Source organism: Geotrypetes seraphini, chromosome 9, assembly GCF_902459505.1.
Source record: "Geotrypetes seraphini chromosome 9, aGeoSer1.1, whole genome shotgun sequence".
NCBI classification, from domain to species: domain Eukaryota; kingdom Metazoa; phylum Chordata; class Amphibia; order Gymnophiona; family Dermophiidae; genus Geotrypetes; species Geotrypetes seraphini.
This window is the reverse complement of record NC_047092.1, coordinates 16,181,413-16,195,042: the sequence shown is the minus strand read 5'-3', so window position 1 is coordinate 16,195,042 and position 13,630 is coordinate 16,181,413. Positions and strand designations below refer to the sequence as shown.

The window sequence follows — 13,630 nt, the reverse complement described above, 5'->3', positions numbered from 1 at the left end:
CTCTTTGAGAATGCTTTCAACTCCTACCTCCTCTCACCTTGGGTTCTGCATCCCTAACCCTAGGTGTCTTGCCTGTCGGTCCAAGTTAGATTGTAAGCTCTTCCAAGCAGGGACCGTCTATAAATGTCAGCCCACCTCTTTGAGAATGCTTTCAACTCCTACCTCCTCTCACCTTGGGTTCTGCATCCCCAACCCTATATGCCATGTCTGTCTGTCCAAGTTAGATTGTAAGCTCTTCCAAATAGGGACCATCTATAAATGTCAGTCCACCTCTTTGAGAATGCTTTCAACTCCTAACTCCTCTCACCTTGGGTTCTGCATCCCCAACCCTATACGTCATGTCTGTCTGTCCAAGTTAGATTGTAAACTCTTCCGAACAGGGACCATGTCAGCCCACCTCTTTGAGAATGCTTTCAACTCCTACCTCCTCTCACCTTGAGTTCTGCATCCCCAACCCTAGATGTCACGTCTGTCTGTCTAAGTTAGATTGTAAGCTCTTCCGAGCAGGGACCGTCTATAAATGTCAGCCCACCTCTTTGAGAGTGCTTTCGACTCCTACCTCCTCTCACCTTGGGTTCTGCATCCCTAACCCTATATGTCTTGCCTGTCGGTCCAAGTTAGATTGCAAGCTCTTCCGAGCAGGGACCGTCTATAAAATGTCAGCCCACCTCTTTGAGAATGCTTTCAACTCCTACCTCCTCTCACCTTGGGTTCTGCATCCCTAACCCTAGGTGTCTTGCCTGTCGGTCCAAGTTAGATTGTAAGCTCTTCCAAGCAGGGACCGTCTATAAATGTCAGCCCACCTCTTTGAGAATGCTTTCAACTCCTACCTCCTCTCACCTTGGGTTCTGCATCCCCAACCCTATATGCCATGTCTGTCTGTCCAAGTTAGATTGTAAGCTCTTCCAAATAGGGACCATCTATAAATGTCAGTCCACCTCTTTGAGAATGCTTTCAACTCCTAACTCCTCTCACCTTGGGTTCTGCATCCCCAACCCTATACGTCATGTCTGTCTGTCCAAGTTAGATTGTAAACTCTTCCGAACAGGGACCATGTCAGCCCACCTCTTTGAGAATGCTTTCAACTCCTACCTCCTCTCACCTTGAGTTCTGCATCCCCAACCCTAGATGTCACGTCTGTCTGTCTAAGTTAGATTGTAAGCTCTTCCGAGCAGGGACCGTCTATAAATGTCAGCCCACCTCTTTGAGAGTGCTTTCGACTCCTACCTCCTCTCACCTTGGGTTCTGCATCCCTAACCCTATATGTCTTGCCTGTCGGTCCAAGTTAGATTGCAAGCTCTTCCGAGCAGGGACCGTCTATAAAATGTCAGCCCACCTCTTTGAGAATGCTTTCAACTCCTACCTCCTCTCACCTTGGGTTCTGCATCCCCAACCCTATATGCCATGTCTGTCTGTCCAAGTTAGATTGTAAGCTCTTCCAAATAGGGACCATCTATAAATGTCAGTCCACCTCTTTGAGAATGCTTTCAAGTCCTACCTCCTCTCACCTTGGGTTCTGCATCCCCAACCCTATATGCCATGTCTGTCTGTCCAAGTTAGATTGTAAGCTCTTCCGAGCAGGGACCGTCTATAAATGTCAGCCCACCTCTTTGAGAGTGCTTTTGACTCCTTTCTCCTCTCACCTTGGGTTCTGCATCCCCAACCCTATATGTCATGTCTGTCTGCCCAAGTTAGATTGTAAGCTCTTCCGAGCAGGAACCGTCAGTAAATGTCAAAATGTACAGCACTGCATATGCCTTTCAGCGCTATATAAGTGATGATTAGTAGTAGGCAGCAGAAGGTATCCTACCACCGTCTAACAGACCAATCAGGATGCACATGTTTTTTAAAAAATCAATGGGGCGAAGGATGCCTAAAATATAGGTGGTGGTCACACATGTACAGAGATAGCTAGGCATGCCTATGGCGCTTCTCGTAAGCGTGAGTCAGATGCCTTAAATGTAGGCCTGTGAAATGCTGGCCTACATATTGGGTGTCTGTTGAAGAAAATAGAAGCGATTCTGCGACGAAGGAGCAGAGACTTTGTGAACACCGGACTCCATATTTGAACAATCTGTCTCCAGAGAGTCGTAGCCGTACATTAAATAGACTTCAATTATATACTGTCATCCCTGTGTAAGTTCTGGTACCAGTCTTTGCATTGTTTTGAATGGGAGGTGGGGGGGAGGGGTTCTGGGTTGGAGTAAGGGAGCCTTGGTGTACCTGTGGTGGATATGAGTACAGTCCTCTGTGGTGGGTAGATTCTATAGTAAAATTGAAGTGTGCCCTTGTCTTTGTTCTGGTTGTATCTGTTTAATAAAAAAGATTTAAACATAGAAGAGATTCTGGTGACAGAGCAGGCGCTCATTTTGTAGGTTCCTACTGTGGCTGGCACCTTTTCTAGAATCAGGCCCTCGGTGTTTATATAAATTAATTTAGTTTAATGAAATGAAATTAGTTTAGTTTATTATCATTTACTGCCTGCCTTGATCCGAGGCAAGTTACAAAATGTGCATACGTAATAAAACAATTTAAACATACATACACAACAATTAACAAAACAACTTGGCCATATCAATCAAACTTCTCACTAAATGACCTTCTTCATGGTACAGAGTGCAAACCATGCTATCCACTATTTCAGTTATTACATCGCGTTAAGTACCATATTTCATAGCACAAAAGAGATGTTTTTCTTTAACATTTGTTTAAATGCCTGCAAATCTTTCAACTGTCCATAAATACACAGGTAATTTGTGGCACTCGTAGGAACTAAGCAAGAGAACACACTTTTCCTTGTATTCTCATAAGGAAGGCTTTTTGAAGATGGAACAATCAAACCGACCTGCGTGGAAGATCTTAATTGTCTCGTTGGAATACACAGTGCACATAAATACCTAGGTGCCATTTGATTAAAACCCAAATAAACCATCAGCAGTAGTTTATATTTAACTTGAAACTTTATATAATGTCTTGTAATATGCTTAGATTTTCCAATCCCACACAATATCCGTATTATTGAGTTTTGAGCTACCTGCAAGGCACCCTGGGATCCCCAAAAGACAATTTTGTAGTAATCCTACCTTGCGAGTACCATAGTTTAAACAAATTTCTTAAAATCATACCTAGACGAAGATACAAATTTTATTCACCAAATTTTTTGTAAAAAATGAAGAAACTACCAAACACTATCAAACAATAACTAGCCTCCAGTGCTATGTACCGAGTATATCGCCTTTAACTTCTCTGTCGCTTAGGAAACGTTTCTAAAAGGAGGAAAAGGCCTCGGGAGCTACGCAGAGCAAATGCTACATCGCAGCTATGAAAGGAAGACATGTACAACTTTTTCTGGCTTCCCTCCACACGTCCCCTGGCTCACTTAAATTCAGGGAGGAAAAAGGGCAGCATAGTAGGTCCAGGGATCATCTACCCCTGGCTCATGAGTATGGTGGAACAGCTACCAGATCCTCCCTTCAGCCTGGGAGTATGGAGGAACAGCCAACAGGGGCTTAGGAGGCTCCAGAAATGCAAAAGGGGAGGAAGCAGTGAGGAGAAGAAATGAAAGAAAGGAAGAAAAGGGAGTTCAACATATGAAGATAGGATTTAAAAAAAAAAGGATTGGAGATTGAGAGAGAAAGTAAGAAAATGTGTGGAGAAAGAGAGAGATAGCAGGAGATGCATGATTAGGGAACAGAGAGAAAGAATAGGAAAGTTGTAGGACATATATAGAAAGAAGGGACAGTGAGAATGGGGAAGATTGTGGAGCAAGAGAGAAAGAATAAGGTTCTAGAAATAGGGAAGAAGGGAATGGAAAGAAAAGGAGTTGCAAAAGGGGAGGAAGATGTTAGAGAAAACTGTAAACTAAGGAGAAAGAGTGGAAAAAAGAATTCTAGAAGACTTCATTGCTCTTTGTTTATTATTTATTTATGCATGTGTCCTTCTTTTTACATCTCTGCTTGCAGTGAAGCTGCGGCCCATGCTGTCGCTACACTCGCTGAAGCCACCCTTCAGGGAGGAGGGCAGATCGTCCTATCCGGTGAAACTGCAGCGGCGGTCGGAGCACTTACTGGGGTTCAAGATGCTAACGGTAAGAGAACAGTGGTCATTTTTGGGTTTGTGTTAGAATTTTCATTCCAGCTTTTATATTTCATCCCTTCCACTTTGATCGTCGACGGGAGAGGCTGATAAAGCCTTTGTTTCCGTGCTTGGTGTGCAAAGGACCTGAATTTCTTTGTATGAGGAAAGACTAAAAAGGTTAGGGCTCTTCAGCTTGGAAAAGAGACGGCTGAGGGGAGATAGGATTGAAGTCTATGAAATCCTGAGTGGAGTAGAACGGGTATAAGTGGATCGATTTTTTTTCCCCTGCATCAAAATTTACAAAGACTAGGGGACACTCAATGAAACTGTAGGGAAATACTTTTAAAACCATTAGGAAGAAATATTTTTTTCACTCGGAGAATAGTTAACCTTTTCCTATTGTAATAAATTTTACGTTACGCTGGTTCCAATCGTAATTATTTTAGCAAAGTTTTGTATTATTCACCGTTATCATTTACAGCTATTGTAAACATAATGTAAATAAGTCATAAGTCTGTAAATTCAAATATTTTGTGTTCCTGGCTCTTTATTAGTCCATACAGACTGTTTATCTACTGTCTAAGTCATTTTTGGAATGTCCCGTCATCCGGGACACACGATAGGAAAAGATTAAGCTCTTGAACATGTTGCCAGAGGTTGTGGTAAGAGCGGATAGCGTAGCTGGTTTTAAGAAAGGTTTGGACAAGTTCCTGGAAGAAAAATCCATAATGTGTTATTGAGAAAGACATGGGAGAAGCCGCTGCTTGCCCTGGATGGGTGGCATGGAATGTTGCTGCTGTTTGGGATTCTAGAATCTTGTTACTCTTCGGGATTCCCGAATCTTGCTATTCTTTGGGATTCTGTATGGAATGTTGCTGCTCTTTGGGTTTTGGCCAGGTACTAGTGACCTGGATTGGCCACTGTAAGGACAAGCTACTGGGCTTGATGAACCATTGGTGTGACCCAGTAGGGCTGTATGTTCTTATTTAACTGTAGAGCAGGTTCCAACTTTGGAAGCTCTCAGAAAAATAAAACAAAACAAATTCAGAATTTAGAGCCTACTGTAAGTAAAAAAAAAAAAAAAAAGGATGGGGGCAATTTTCAAATAACTCATGCAGTTGTTCACTTGTAGTGTATGTCCATTAGCTGTTTGCACAGCAGGTGAAAATTTAGGCCCTGTTTTACTAAGCCGCAGTAGAGGTTTCTACCACGAACTGGAATGCTCATAGGAATTCTGTGAACATTGGAGCATTTTAGAACTTTGGGCCAGGTAGAAACCTCTATCGTGTCTTAGTAATAAGAGAGGGGCTAGTGTGAGGGAGTTACTTTCCTTTAATTTGAATGGAGCTTTGGCGCTTTTGAAAAATGCCATATGTTAAGTTTTAATAAACAGTAAGTAGTGCACACGGTTTTGGAACTGGAATATGCACTAATATAATCTGGCATTTGTGTGTCACACTATGCCTACAAAGGTTCAAGGTGACTTAACAGAACAGAAAAGTAGAACTGTTTAGCACACTGCAGAGTAGATAAACATTACAATACTAGGATGTACTAGAGTAGGGGTGTCAAAGTCCCTCCTCAAGGGCTGCAGTCCAGTTGGGTTTTCAGGATTTCCCCAATGAATATGCATGAGATCTATTTGCATGCAATGCTTTCATTGTATGCTAATAGATCTCATGCATATTCATTGAGGAAATCCTGAAAACCCGACTGGATTGCGACCTCCGAGGAGGGACTTTGACACCCCTGTACTAGAGGTATAGAAGAACTTTGGAGTTCTTGAGCAAGAGGATGTCCTCCAACCTGCTCACCCCACTCTGAAGCCACTGCCTCTAGTATATCTAGAAGTTTATGTTGTAGAGGACTGTGCATACTTCAAGATGGCCAGAAGAGTCACTGAGGTGCATTACTCTTGTTTAAATCCAGCTAGATTGCTTTGAAAATTGCCCTGGCATGTTACATGCTCAGATAGGCACTGACAAACTCGCCACCATGTGTACACACATAAAAATAGATGCTAGGCAAAAATAGCACCAGCTCTTATATGATTTATATTTAGGTGTTATAATAGAAGAGAGCAGAGCGTGCCTGTTCTTCAAAACCCACTTTATTAGCAGCTAGACATAAAATCCATGCATATAGTAGTCTTGTCAATCAAGAAAACATGTAGCAGATCATGAGTCCATGATCTTCTACATCAGTGTTCTTCAACCTTTTGACACCTATGGACCAGCGGAAATAAAAGAATTATTTTGTGGACCAGCACCGGTCTGCGGACTGGCGGTTGAAGAACACTGGGCTAAGTCGTGGGCCAGACCCCGCCCATCTCTGTCCAATCTTCACCCCAGACCCCGCCCTCATAATAGTACTAATTGTAACACCATTTTTTCCATTAATTTTTCATATACACACACAATATAATCTTATTAACAACACATAATAGTTAACCACAAAATTAAACAACATAAAGCACACAGTATGCTTCTCTTTTTTTAAATAAATTTTATTATTTTCCAATATGAACAGTGCAATATAAATATATACATCTGAAACATATCAATCCATTACAAAGCACTTTTGAACTACAGAAATTAAAAGACATCATTACCCTCAACCCCCAACAACTCAGAAATGTAAACATACATCAAATATATATGCGGTATCCTCCTTCCCCTCCCCCGGATGTGTATGGGAACGAAACCTAATTTAAAAGAGATATAAGACATAAATATATAACTACATATCTTAAATAGATACAACAAAAGCTGCTAACGGGCCCCACACTAACTTAAATACCTTATTATTCCCCAAAAATTATGCATTCATTTTTTCATATTTGTAACTAGAACACAAATTTGCCCACCAAAAAGGAAAATTTAAAGTGTCAGAACTCTTCCAATTTCTTGTTAGCATTTGGATGGCTATCCCTGTCATTATCATGAAACGCCGGCCTTTATACTGCTCAAATGGGGGCTTAACATACAACAAGGTACCACATATAACCATCTCAAATGACAATGGAATTGCAGAATCAAGTATTACATTGATTTGTCCCCATATCGATTTCCAGAAGCTGAGTATCAGAGGACAAAAAAACCAGCAGATGATCTAATGTCCCAATATCTGTATGACAATGCCAGCATCTATTAGATCTGGAACTATCTATTATCCCAGGACAAGCAGGCAGGTATTCTCACTAGTGGGTGATGTCATCAGACAGAGCCCCGGTACGGACGTCTCACAAGCACGTGTTGCTTGTAGAAACTTAAAGTTTCTAGATGCCCGCACCGCGCATGCGCCGGTGCCTTCCTACCCGGAGATCCGGGCGTGTCTCCTCAGTTCTTTCTTTTCCGCGGAGCTGAGAAGTTCAACTTCTTCATGCGCTAGCTGAATTCAGTTAAATTTGCCTTCCTTGTCCGCGTTTTCGTTTTCTTTTAATTACAGTTAACAGTTCTTTTCTTTTTCAGTAAAAAAAAAAAAAAAAAAAAAAGAAGATTATTTCCTCCGGCAGGTCGAACGGGCCGGCCACGTGGCTCAGGCCCACTGGCTTCGACCTAGCGGCGGAGATTTTCCGGCCTATGTCCCGGCCAATCACCGGGTTTAAAAAGTGCAGCAAGTGCCAACGCGCGATTTCACTCACGGACCCTCACCGGCGCTGTTTGCAGTGTTTGGGCCCTGACCACATCCCGAAATCGTGCGGGCCTTGCTCTACCCTTACGGCACGCTCTTTCAAGCGGCGTTGCCTATTGTGGGAATCGATGTTCAAGATGGACGCAGCTAAGGATCCCTCAGCCTCCACTTCATCTGATACCTCCTCGGTTCGGGCGAAACCGGCATCGACCACTCCTGCATCGAGTGTGGTGAAACCGGCATCGCTCACCCCGACACCATCCACGAGCTCGACGTCGGTGCCTGCCCCGGTCTCCTCTGTTCAGGTACCTCTTCCTTCCACAGTGCCACCAATGGTCATCAAAGTGCCGAAAGCTACTAAGCAGAAGCACTCGGCCTCGAAGGAGCGCGATGTCCGTGCAGGAGGACCCCCTTTCGGTGCGGATCCCTCCTTATCGGCTTCGCTACGGTCCGCGCTGGAAGCTCAATTCGTTGAGCTCATGCAGACCATCGGACCCGGGCTCATCGCTGCCATACAGGGTGACCTCCCGGTACCGGTCCAAAGGGGCGGCCCGCCCCCTCCCCCTCCCCCACACCGTTCGACCTCGACAACCGACGAGGACGAACGGGGGAGGGCGGCGATGCCCACGCGGCAAGCCTCGATTACCGATATGCCGCCATTAGAACCCATTACGCCTCCGCGCCAACATGGGACCAGACCTCCGATCGATACTCGAAGCCCTGGGCATAGTCAGGAAGAGTTCTTCCGTACTCCTTACCAGACTTGGGTAGCATCGCAAGAACCCGCATCGCAAACCCAGTTGCGATCCACTGCTTCCAGCCCTATCCACTTGGGGGCCTCGGGAGACCATGCGATGCACAGACGATCCCGATCCCCGTCCCGCCACCGAGACGGGCACCGATCGAGACACTCATCCTGGCACTCCTCACGCCATTCGGAGGTGTCACCGCAGAAAAAACTGCAACGTAGGGGATACTCCTCATCAGAGGTGTCCCCCCCGAGGGGCCCGGAGTACGAGGAGACACTGGTGCCCGATTCTCCTTGTCACTCCCCGATGTCCACGGACCTGGAGGCCTCCTCCTCCTCCAGCCCGTCCCACAGACCGACGCTGGCGGAACAATTGTCCTTCTCATCATTCCTCCGACAAATGGCGGAGGATCTGGATGTGACCCTTGACACGGGCTCCCGATACTCCAAAGAGTATCTGGACACCATGCATTTACCTAACCCTCCAACGGAGTCGCTTCGGCTCCCCTTGCATAAATTACTGGACCAGACCTTCATGCAGTGCTTCGAAACGCCGTATTCCATACCGGCGATCCCCAGCAAACTCGATGCTCGATACCGCATCGTGCACCATAAAGGGTTCGAGGGCCCTCAACTCTCCCACCAATCCCTACTGGTCGAGTCCTCCCTTAAACGCTCTCATCCCTCCCAGGTCTACGCCTCTGTACCGCCGGGCCGAGAGGGGAGAACGATGGACAAATTTGGTAGAAAATTCTACCAAAACTCCATGATGGCGTCACGGGTGCTAAACTACAACTTCTTTTTCTCTTCCTATCTGGAGTTCTTCTTGCCGGTGCTCCGCAAGTTCACTCCGTTCATAGACAACCAAGCTCGATTCGAGTTCGAGGAAGTGGTAGCCTCCCTCTCCCAATTACGCCTCCAGCTGATGCAATCCTCCTTCGATGCATTCGAACTCTCGGCACGCGCCACCGCAAGCGCGGTAGCTATGCGTCGCCTGGCATGGCTCCGTACTATCGATATGGATCCCAACCTACAGGACAGACTCGCCAACGTACCATGTGCTGGAGCTGACCTGTTCGATGAGTCTATCGAAACTGTTACCAAGAAGCTGTCGGATCATGAAAAATCCTTTCAATCCATCCTGCGGCCCAAACCCAAACCTCAACAGTCTCGACCTTCCAGGCCACCCCTGATTTACCAGCGGCGTTACATGCCCAGACAAACGCCTGCTGCGAGACAGCCTGCGAAGAGACAACCTCCCCAGAAGTCTCAGCAAAAACCTCAGCCACCGGCGGTACCTAAGGCTCCCCAGCCCTTTTGACGCCCCCCCCGGGAGCATAACCTCGGCCTCTCCCATAGGGGGCCGCCTCCATCTTTTTTCCATCGATGGGAGGCCATAACCACGGACCTATGGGTCCTCACCATCATAAGAGAAGGATACTCTCTTCAATTCCACCGGGTCCCCCCGGACCATCCTCCAAGAGAGTATCCTTCAAGCTCGACGCAGACCGCCCTGCTTCTTCAGGAAGTCCAAACCTTACTTCAGCTTCGGGCTGTCGAGCCGGTCCCGTCAGACCAATTGAACCGAGGGTTTTACTCCCGGTACTTCCTCGTCCCGAAGAAAACGGGCGACCTACGACCCATTTTAGACCTTCGAGCCCTCAACAAGTTCCTGGTCAAAGAGAAGTTTCGCATGTTGACTTTGGCTTCTCTATACCCCCTCCTCGAGCAGAACGACTGGTTATGCTCCCTGGATCTCAAGGAGGCCTACACTCACATCCCCATTCACCCGGCCTCCCGAAAGTTCCTCAGATTTCGGGTGGGAAATCTGCACCTACAGTATCGAGTGCTACCATTCGGCCTATCTTCGTCCCCCAGAGTCTTCACAAAGTGCCTGGTGGTAGTGGCCGCGGCACTCCGGGACAGGGGTCTACAGGTATTCCCATACCTCGACGACTGGCTCATCAAGGCCCCGTCAGCCCCAGAGGTCACTTCGGCGGCCTTGGCTACAACCTACTTCCTCCAGAATTTGGGCTTCGAGATCAACTTCTCCAAGTCTCATCTACAACCCACCCAGTCCCTCCCCTTCATCGGAGCGGTCCTGGACACCACCCGACTCCGAGCATTCCTGCCTCGGCAACGCATGGAGTCTCTTCTTCATCTCAGCCAATCGGTGTCTACTCGCCAAACCCTACCGGCGAGACAACTGATGGTGCTCCTGGGCCATATGGCCTCCACAGTACATGTGACACCCTTTGCCAGACTCCACCTCAGGATCCCCCAGTGGACCCTGGCATCACAGTGGAATCAAACGTCCGATCCACTATCCAAACGCATCTTAGTCACACCTGCTCTTCGGCAGTCTCTACTTTGGTGGATGACCTCTTCGAATCTATCCAGAGGTTTGCTGATGCACTCTCCCCCCCATCAGAAAGTTCTCACAACCGATTCGTCGAACTACGCATGGGGGGCCCACCTGGAGGGTCTCCGCACCCAAGGATTCTGGACCAGTGCGGAAAGACTACACCAAATCAATCTATTGGAACTCAGAGCCATCTTCAATGCGCTCCAAGCTTTCCAACACCTACTCCACGACATGGTAATCCTCATTCGCACAGACAATCAGGCCGCCATGTATTATATCAACAAGCAAGGAGGCACGGGCTCGGCCCTCCTTTGCCAGGAAGCTCTACGAGTCTGGGACTGGGCGGTGCGCCACAACACCCTACTCAGAGCAGTATACATCCAGGGGGAGAACAACGTCTTAGCAGACAAACTAAGCCGTCTGCTACAACCGCACGAATGGACTCTCCATTCCAGCCCCCTTCACCAAATTTTCACGCAATGGGGGACGCCCCAGATAGACCTCTTTGCGGCTCCCCACAACGCCAAACTGCCTCAGTTTTGCTCCAGGATCTACACTCCTCATCGCCTCGAGGCAGATGCTTTTCTACTGAACTGGGGGAAACTATTTCTATATGCGTTCCCACCATTCCCGCTGATCCAGAAGACTCTGGTCAAGCTGAAACTCGAACGGGCCACCATGATTCTAATAGCTCCTCGGTGGCCCAGACAACCTTGGTTCTCCCTCCTACTTCAACTCAGCAGCAGGGAACCAGTACCACTTCCAGTGTTTCCTTCACTGCTTACTCAACATCAAGGATCACTACTTCATCCCAACCTGCAGGCTCTCCACCTGACAGCTTGGTTCCTCTCAACGTAACCCCTCACCAATTCTCACAAGAAGTGAGGGAGGTCTTGGAAGCTTCCAGGAAGCCCGCCACTCGACAATGCTACTCCCAAAAATGGACCAGATTCTCCTCATGGTGTGTTTCTAAGTCAACGGAACCTCAGCGAGCTTCCTTATCCTCCGTGCTGGACTATCTCCTACACCTATCTCAATCTGGGCTCAAGTCCACATCCATACGAGTCCACCTGAGCGCTATTGCGGCGTTCCACCAGCCCCTACAAGGGAAACCCCTCTCGGCCCATCCGGTGGTCGCCAGATTTATGAAAGGACTCTTCCATGTTAACCCTCCTCTCAAACCACCCCCAGTAGTTTGGGACCTCAATGTAGTCCTTTCCCACCTCATGAAGCCCCCGTTTGAACCACTCAACAGGGCCCCTCTGAAGTATCTCACCTGGAAAGTGCTTTTCCTTGTAGCCCTTACGTCCGCTCGCAGAGTCAGCGAACTCCAGGCATTGATGGCGGACCCACCATTCACAGTATTCCACCATGACAAGGTGGTCCTCCGCACTCACCCGAAATTCCTGCCTAAGGTGGTCTCCGAATTTCATCTCAACCAATCCATTGTACTTCCAGTATTCTTCCCTAAGCCTCATTCTCACCACGGAGAATCGGCCCTTCACACTCTAGACTGCAAACGTGCCTTGGCTTTCTACCTGGATCGCACCAAGCCACACAGAACCACTCCTCAACTTTTTGTCTCCTTCGACCCTAACAAGTTGGGAAGACCCGTATCAAAGCGCACCATCTCTAATTGGATGGCGGCTTGTATCTCTTCCTGCTATGCCCAGGCTGGATTATCACTTCCTTGTAAGGTCACAGCCCATAAGGTCAGAGCAATGGCAGCCTCAGTAGCATTCCTCAGATCAACACCAATCGAGGAAATTTGCAAGGCTGCCACCTGGTCCTCGGTTCACACATTCACCTCACATTATTGTCTGGATACCCTCTCCAGACGGGATGGACAGTTTGGCCAAACAGTATTGAAAAATTTATTCTCTTAAGTCGCCAACTCCCCCTCCATCCCACTGAGGTTAGCTTGGAGGTCACCCACTAGTGAGAATACCTGCCTGCTTGTCCTGGGATAAAGCAATGTTACTTACCGTAACAGTTGTTATCCAGGGACAGCAGGCAGCTATTCTCACGTCCCACCCACCTCCCCTGGGTTGGCTTCTCAGGCTAGCTACCTGAACTGAGGAGACACGCCCGGATCTCCGGGTAGGAAGGCACCGGCGCATGCGCGGTGCGGGCATCTAGAAACTTTAAGTTTCTACAAGCAACACGTGCTTGTGAGACGTCCGTACCGGGGCTCTGTCTGATGACATCACCCACTAGTGAGAATAGCTGCCTGCTGTCCCTGGATAACAACTGTTACGGTAAGTAACATTGCTTTTTTTGTAAACGCACAGGGGTCCAAAAGCTTCTATGTAACAGAAAAAAACAGGTTGGTCTCATAGACGCTGACATTGTACATTTCATCCTCCAAATTCAAATTCGTGGCCATTGAGCTGCAGAAATATGCTGCTTGATCGCAATGCTCCAAATGTCTTTAAGACTCGTCTTTGGGTTTTTAGTCAATAAGCCAGATGTTAATTTATACCACCGGGAGGCCTGATGCCCCAGGGAATCTGTCTGAAAACATAGGATCTGCAGGCTTTAGTAATTTTTGAAATTTCTCCATTCAGGGAACCCTTTCTGAAGGGCTTGCTTCAATTGCAACCATTTATAAATTTGAGTCTTAGAAATACCAAAGGACTATTGCAATTGTGAAAACTCAAGCAATTTCCCATGAGGTACAACGTCATCTAAAGTACGTACACCTGCTTGCATCCAATGCTTCCAGATAATCTTCCTCTTGCCAATTTGAATCTTGGAGTTTACCCATAACGATTGACATGTGGATTTCTCTATTTGAATATCAGATA

General features: G+C 47.2%; 1 protein-coding gene across 8 annotated transcripts in view; it reads left to right on the top strand.

Moving 5' to 3' along the window:
* NRF1 (nuclear respiratory factor 1) overlaps positions 1 to 13,630 on the top strand; it is a 180,201-nt gene that overhangs the window by 131,054 nt on the left and 35,517 nt on the right. For all 8 annotated transcript variants that reach the window (XM_033958751.1, XM_033958745.1, XM_033958752.1 and 5 more), the window contains one exon: positions 3,963 to 4,087. In XM_033958751.1, coding sequence (XP_033814642.1) covers positions 3,963 to 4,087 — 125 coding nt within the window. The remainder of the gene's footprint in view (positions 1 to 3,962; positions 4,088 to 13,630) is intronic.